General features: G+C 61.7%; 1 protein-coding gene across 1 annotated transcript in view; it reads left to right on the plus strand.

Moving 5' to 3' along the window:
- Window positions 1-6,422, plus strand: part of TWF2 (twinfilin actin binding protein 2) — an 11,094-nt gene that overhangs the window by 1,464 nt on the left and 3,208 nt on the right. The window contains exons 2-3 of the mRNA XM_006169329.3: window positions 3,616-3,693; window positions 5,764-5,942. Of these exons, the coding sequence (XP_006169391.1) occupies window positions 3,616-3,693; window positions 5,764-5,942 (257 nt within the window). The remainder of the gene's footprint in view (window positions 1-3,615; window positions 3,694-5,763; window positions 5,943-6,422) is intronic.

Genomic DNA, 6,422 nt, shown 5'->3' on the forward strand with positions numbered 1-6,422 from the left:
CCCCCCTGCCCCTCACTGCCTCACTGGTACAGTAAGGCAGGTCTCTCTGGGGGATCATGGCACTGATGCGCCCCTCCTGTCTGTGAGCACCCTTCTTATTTGGGGCCTGGGGAGGTAGAAGAGAAGTCACCCTGGAGACCTGTCCTGGCCATAGGTGTGGGCCTGCTGACCTCAGAGCTGGGCAGGGAGGGACCTGTAACCGGAGGCTCCCCAGAGCTACGGGGCTGTGGGGGTGCTATGAATCTTTGATGACAGCAGCTCAGGTGTCCCAGACTTGGCCTCTGGATTATTGATGGTGGCTAGGGAGTCAGTGGGCGCAGGTGGGGGGTATCTTCCCCGACTGGGGTGTCATTTTGCCCTGGTAACACTGGATGGTTCCTGTCAGCCATTCCCTGGGGGAAATCCTCAGCCTCTCTCCTGGAAGGCCTGAGTAGGCAGAAGGGGCAGCTCAGCACGGCCTGCCTGCTGCCCTTAAGGTTATAAAAACTGGCCCGTTCACACCTCATCGCACCCCCTGGAATTTGGGGATATTGTCTTCCTTTTATCGATGAGGTTCAGCGAAGTCAGAGGTCACACAGCTAAGGGAGAGGGGAGCCCCAGAAGCCAGACTCCCTGCCTCGGGGACCTGCTTGGGGCCTGCTGGTGGCCCAGGGGGCTGAGCCCACTGCCCGCAGTCCCCACCGTGCTGCTCTGAGCTCCAAGGGCCTGCTGGACTCTGTGGGGACCCTGCACATCCAGTGGCCTTGGAGGGTGGTACACAGCCTACAGGGGGGCACCTGAGGACGTACCCAGAGTTTGTTTTCCTAAGGCCCCCCCCCTGCCCAGCCCAGTGGCCCTATAAATATGCTCTGACCTCAGCCCTCCAGCTGTGTTCCTGCTGGATTTCTTCTGACCCCTGGGCGGCCCCAAGGTCGTACTGGCTGGCCCTGCTCACCCAGACCCAAGAGGGCCCTGTGCCTTGGGGACCTTGGGTTGTGTATCTCCCAGTGGATCCACCTGACTCCCATGGGTCACAACTCTGACCATGAGCCTCACTGTGTACTTGGGCCCTTCGTCACTGGGCATCGCCTTTTGGCTCTGGGGCCCAAGTACAAGATGGAGGTGCTGTCGGGGAGTTTCTAGGGGCCACTCCTCTTCCAGGAAGCCTTCCCCACTGCCTAGAGATTGAGGGCTGTGGCCCCCAATTGAGCTGTGCCAGGGCCGGGGCGGCCCCTCAGAGTCTGGCATCCCGGCTGCTGTACTTGTGCCGAGGCCAGGCGTGCATGTGATGTGTATGTCTGTTTGTGTCTTGTGTGTTTCTGTGTGTGCATTGTATGTCCTCTCGCCCGCACGCATGTCCTAGCCAAGCTTTGCATTTGCATGCCCATGTGTTGTTAGTTACCTGGGAACTGTGTGTGTGCGTGCATGTCCTGACCCCGACCCCGCCTCTCCGCACCCCCACGTGATGGGGCCTGGGTCTGAGCCAGCTTCACTAGAAGGGCCAGCCTCTCTCCGGAAGGAGCTGGAGGGGCAGCCTCATGACTCAGCCCCTAGGAGGGAACGGCTGTCTGGCCGGGCCCCTTCCTTCCCCTTTGTCTGGTCATGGCTGCCCCCCCCCACTGGGAGGGGGGCGCGCCCCCCCCACCACGCCCCTGCTGCCGGTCCTGTGGCTAGGGCCGCCCCAGTCCCTCACTGCCTCACTGGTACAGTGAGGCAGGTCTCTCTGGGGGATCATGGCACTGATGCGCCCCTCCTGTCTGTGAGCACCCTTCTTATTTGGGGCCTGGGGAGGTAGAAGAGAAGTCACCCTGGAGACCTGTCCTGGCCATAGGTGTGGGCCTGCTGACCTCAGAGCTGGGCAGGGAGGGACCTGTAACCGGAGGCTCCCCAGAGCTACGGGGCTGTGGGGGTGCTATGAATCTTTGATGACAGCAGCTCAGGTGTCCCAGACTTGGCCTCTGGATTATTGATGGTGGCTAGGGAGTCAGTGGGCGCAGGTGGGGGGTATCTTCCCCGACTGGGGTGTCATTTTGCCCTGGTAACACTGGATGGTTCCTGTCAGCCATTCCCTGGGGGAAATCCTCAGCCTCTCTCCTGGAAGGCCTGAGTAGGCAGAAGGGGCAGCTCAGCACGGCCTGCCTGCTGCCCTTAAGGTTATAAAAACTGGCCCGTTCACACCTCATCGCACCCCCTGGAATTTGGGGATATTGTCTTCCTTTTATCGATGAGGTTCAGCGAAGTCAGAGGTCACACAGCTAAGGGAGAGGGGAGCCCCAGAAGCCAGACTCCCTGCCTCGGGGACCTGCTTGGGGCCTGCTGGTGGCCCAGGGGGCTGAGCCCACTGCCCGCAGTCCCCACCGTGCTGCTCTGAGCTCCAAGGGCCTGCTGGACTCTGTGGGGACCCTGCACATCCAGTGGCCTTGGAGGGTGGTACACAGCCTACAGGGGGGCACCTGAGGACGTACCCAGAGTTTGTTTTCCTAAGGCCCCCCCCCTGCCCAGCCCAGTGGCCCTATAAATATGCTCTGACCTCAGCCCTCCAGCTGTGTTCCTGCTGGATTTCTTCTGACCCCTGGGCGGCCCCAAGGTCGTACTGGCTGGCCCTGCTCACCCAGACCCAAGAGGGCCCTGTGCCTTGGGGACCTTGGGTTGTGTATCTCCCAGTGGATCCACCTGACTCCCATGGGTCACAACTCTGACCATGAGCCTCACTGTGTACTTGGGCCCTTCGTCACTGGGCATCGCCTTTTGGCTCTGGGGCCCAAGTACAAGATGGAGGTGCTGTCGGGGAGTTTCTAGGGGCCACTCCTCTTCCAGGAAGCCTTCCCCACTGCCTAGAGATTGAGGGCTGTGGCCCCCAATTGAGCTGTGCCAGGGCCGGGGCGGCCCCTCAGAGTCTGGCATCCCGGCTGCTGTACTTGTGCCGAGGCCAGGCGTGCATGTGATGTGTATGTCTGTTTGTGTCTTGTGTGTTTCTGTGTGTGCATTGTATGTCCTCTCGCCCGCACGCATGTCCTAGCCAAGCTTTGCATTTGCATGCCCATGTGTTGTTAGTTACCTGGGAACTGTGTGTGTGCGTGCATGTGTGTGTCTAAACGTGTGTCCACTCACGTTGGACCAACTGAGTGTGCATTGACACACGAGGGTGTTCACATGTGTGCTCCTCTCCATCTCGTGTTCTTTTCACACACAATGGATTGAGTGCCAGGTGACACGTGCTGCGTGTGTGTGAATGGACGTACAGGTTGGTGCACGTACGGTGTCTCCTTGAGGACTTGACAGAGCTGGGTGTCCGCGCCATGTCAGTGCTGGGCCATCTAGGGGGCTGACTGGGTGGGGGCCCTTCACTCTGTGGCTGACCTGCTCATCCTGATCCCGCCCCATCTTCGAGTGGGCCACCCTGTCCCTGCCCGCCCCACCCTGTCCCCAGAGCTATCCAGCCAGCAGGCCACCCGCCTGTCACTTCTGCTGGCTAAATTTGGGAGCGGGTGTTGGGCGGCCGGCTCAGGTTCCTGGTCACATGGGGGGCTGTATTTAACCCAGCTCCCAGCCCAGCCACCAGCACCCAGCACAGAGCAGGCCAGACTCAGCCCTGTGCTCCGCCCGCTCACCCCACCATGTTTCTTGTGCTCGTAGCCACCGAGGAGCTGAAAGAGTTCTTCGCCAGGGCGCGGGCTGGCTCCGTACGCCTCATCAAAGTGGTCATCGAGGACGGTGAGTGCCCCCACGGCGACAGCGTGGGCTGTGGGGGGGTGTTGGCCTTTGTCCCCGCCCCAGCCTCATTTACCATCTGGGAATGGGGGTGAGGTCACTCACAAAGAGGAGCCTCCTGGGGGGGCGGGTGACGGAGGGGGTCCCAATCATCTGCGGCTGCATAGTTGACAGCCCTGCCCAGGGCCTGCCCAGCCGCCCCTGTGCCGCGTGGCCGTGGCCAGGACGTGGGGCTGGACGGGGGCTCAGTGGGTCCAGGCACTGCCCCATGTGGCTAGTGCTGCCCTCCTCTGTTGGCCGTGGCTGCAGGCCTCGCCTGGCTCAGCGCCGGCTGTGAGACGCGTCCTGTGATAAAAGGGACTCGTGCTCGGTCATGCTGAGATCAGGAGGGGGATTCCAGCAGGCGTGATGGGCCTGGGCCTAGACCCTGGGGCCCCCAGGGCTGTGTCGGAGTGGTGCAGGGCTTGAGCTGAGGCCTGAGGTGAGGAGGGTCTGAGGAGGCAGAGGATCGGACTATGGCTGATTGGGGAATTCTGTGCCAAGGGATTGTCCCTGGGGTGAGGGGTGCAGAGTCTAGGACCGGGCTGGGCCAGGACCCCCACGGGTCCTTCAGTCCTTCTCAGAAGCCATGCTGTACTGGACCCCTTTTCCCCTAATTGAGTTGCTCAAAGCAGGATCTACTCAGACCCAGGATTCACCCCAGGATTTAGGGCCATGTCTGTGGGGGCTTTGCCAAGGTCTCCAAGTTCAGATGTCATCGGAGGCCGGGTGGGGTCATGTGGTAGGTCAGGCATGAAAGCCTCCTGGGCGCAGGCAAACAGCCTCCCTCCCTCACGGAGGCAGCTGCACCCCCAGGTGTTAAGCAGGAGGAATGTCTAGGTGGCATGTAGCCCAGCTCTGCGTAATCATTGTTGGGGCACCTGGCAGTGCCAGGAAGGTCTCGGCCCCCTGACAGGTAGCCACTGCCTGTCTCTGGCTCCAGTGAGATCGAGCTCCTGGTTTTTCTGGAGAAGCTATGAGTTCCACCTCTTGTGTAATATTCCATGGTTTGAAATGTTCCACCAACTTCAACTGGACAAGGCCCTGGGTCTGACTCGGCCTGGCTGCAGGAGTTCCACCTGATGCCCTCTGAGTTCTGGTGGGCAGGCCCACGAGAGGTGGCCGGACCTGTGGACCTGGTGTGTTCGGGCTCCCAGGCCACCAGGCCCTTTGCCCTCATTAGAGGGCCTGGTAGACAGGCTCTGGGACCCCTTGGCCAGGCTGTTGTTTCCCCTTTGCCCGAATATTCCCTGCAGTGTGGGCTGTACACACCGGGCTGGCGTGTGGTGCCCTCCCAACGCCCCAGCCCGCAGGTGCACCTGGAGTGTGCCCAGCATGTGCCCAGCCTGCTGCCCACTCAGCTTCTGCAGCAGCCATTAAGAAGTTGGCTGCTCTGGGTTAGTGACTTCTGGGGAGGAGACTGCAGCTGATGGGCAGCAGCCACAGGGTACCCATTTATGCAAGGTCTGGTGGGAGCCCCTGCTCCCCTCTGTTCTAGATGCTTTGGCTCCTGCAGGTCCCTGTGGCCTGAGGCTGTGACACCACCTTTCTCAGCACATTTGTCCTGAGAGGAGCATGCTGGGGTTCTCTTGGGACCTCGGGTCAAGGGAGGAGGGGAGCAGGAGGTGCCTGGTGAGGGCTGTGTGCTGAGCAGCTGTGCCAGTAGGATGGGGTCAGAGCACAGAGCGTCCATAAGGGACACATCACACATGTGACTGTGGACACACTGCTGTGTGCCCGTCACATGCGTGTGCATGTGTGTGCACACATGCACACACATGACAGGCACATGTGTATGTGCTGGGGCTGTGGAGAGGGAGCCCCCCGGCTGAAGCTCGGGGTCCTCAGGCATTCCCTCCCTCACTTGCTCACAGTCACACAGCCTCGTGGTTTAGGGACTGGGGGGCTCCAGGGAAGGTGGGGTCGAGTAGCCAACAGGTTGGCCTGGCTCAGAAGCCCCAGCTGGGGACAGTGGGCCTGGTCAGAGGTGGGGTGGAGGGGCTACTTCTCGGCTCACCCGGCCTCTGCCCCCAGAGCAGCTCGTGCTGGGCGCCTCGCAGGAGCTGGGGGGCCGCTGGGACCAGGACTACGACAGGGCTGTGCTGCCGCTGCTGGACGCCCAGCAGCCCTGCTACCTGCTCTACCGCCTCGACTCCCAGAATGCCCAGGGCTTTGAGTGGCTTTTCCTCGCCTGGTCACCTGATAACTCTCCTGTGAGTCCAGGGACCCCTCCCCAGCCCCCCGAGCTCAGGGATGGTGGGGAAGTAGACGGGGGAAGCTGGATGTGAACTGGATCGCAGAGCCCTGGGCTGGGGAGTCTAGAAAAGAACGCAGGCCTACTCTAGGGAGGCCAAGGGGGACAGGCCTGCCCTGGGGAGGCTAAGGGAAGGACAGACCTGCCCTGGGAGGACTAAGGGGGGACAGACCTGCCCTGGGAGGACTAAGGGGGGACAGGTCTGCACTGGGGGGACTAAGAGGGGACAGGTCGGCCCCGGAAGGACTAAGTGGGGGACAGACCTGCCCCGGGAGGACTAAGGGGGGGATAGACCTGCCCCGGGAGGACTAAGGGGGGACAGACCTGCCCCAGGAGGACTAAGGGGGGGACAGGCCTGCCCTGAGAGGACTAAGGGGGGGATAGGCCTGCCCTGAGAGGACTAAGGGGGGGACAAACATGCCGGCGGAGGACGAAGGGG

This window comes from Tupaia chinensis, unplaced genomic scaffold (assembly GCF_000334495.1).
Source record: "Tupaia chinensis unplaced genomic scaffold, TupChi_1.0 Scaffold147003_1, whole genome shotgun sequence".
Classification (NCBI taxonomy): Eukaryota; Metazoa; Chordata; class Mammalia; order Scandentia; family Tupaiidae; genus Tupaia; species Tupaia belangeri.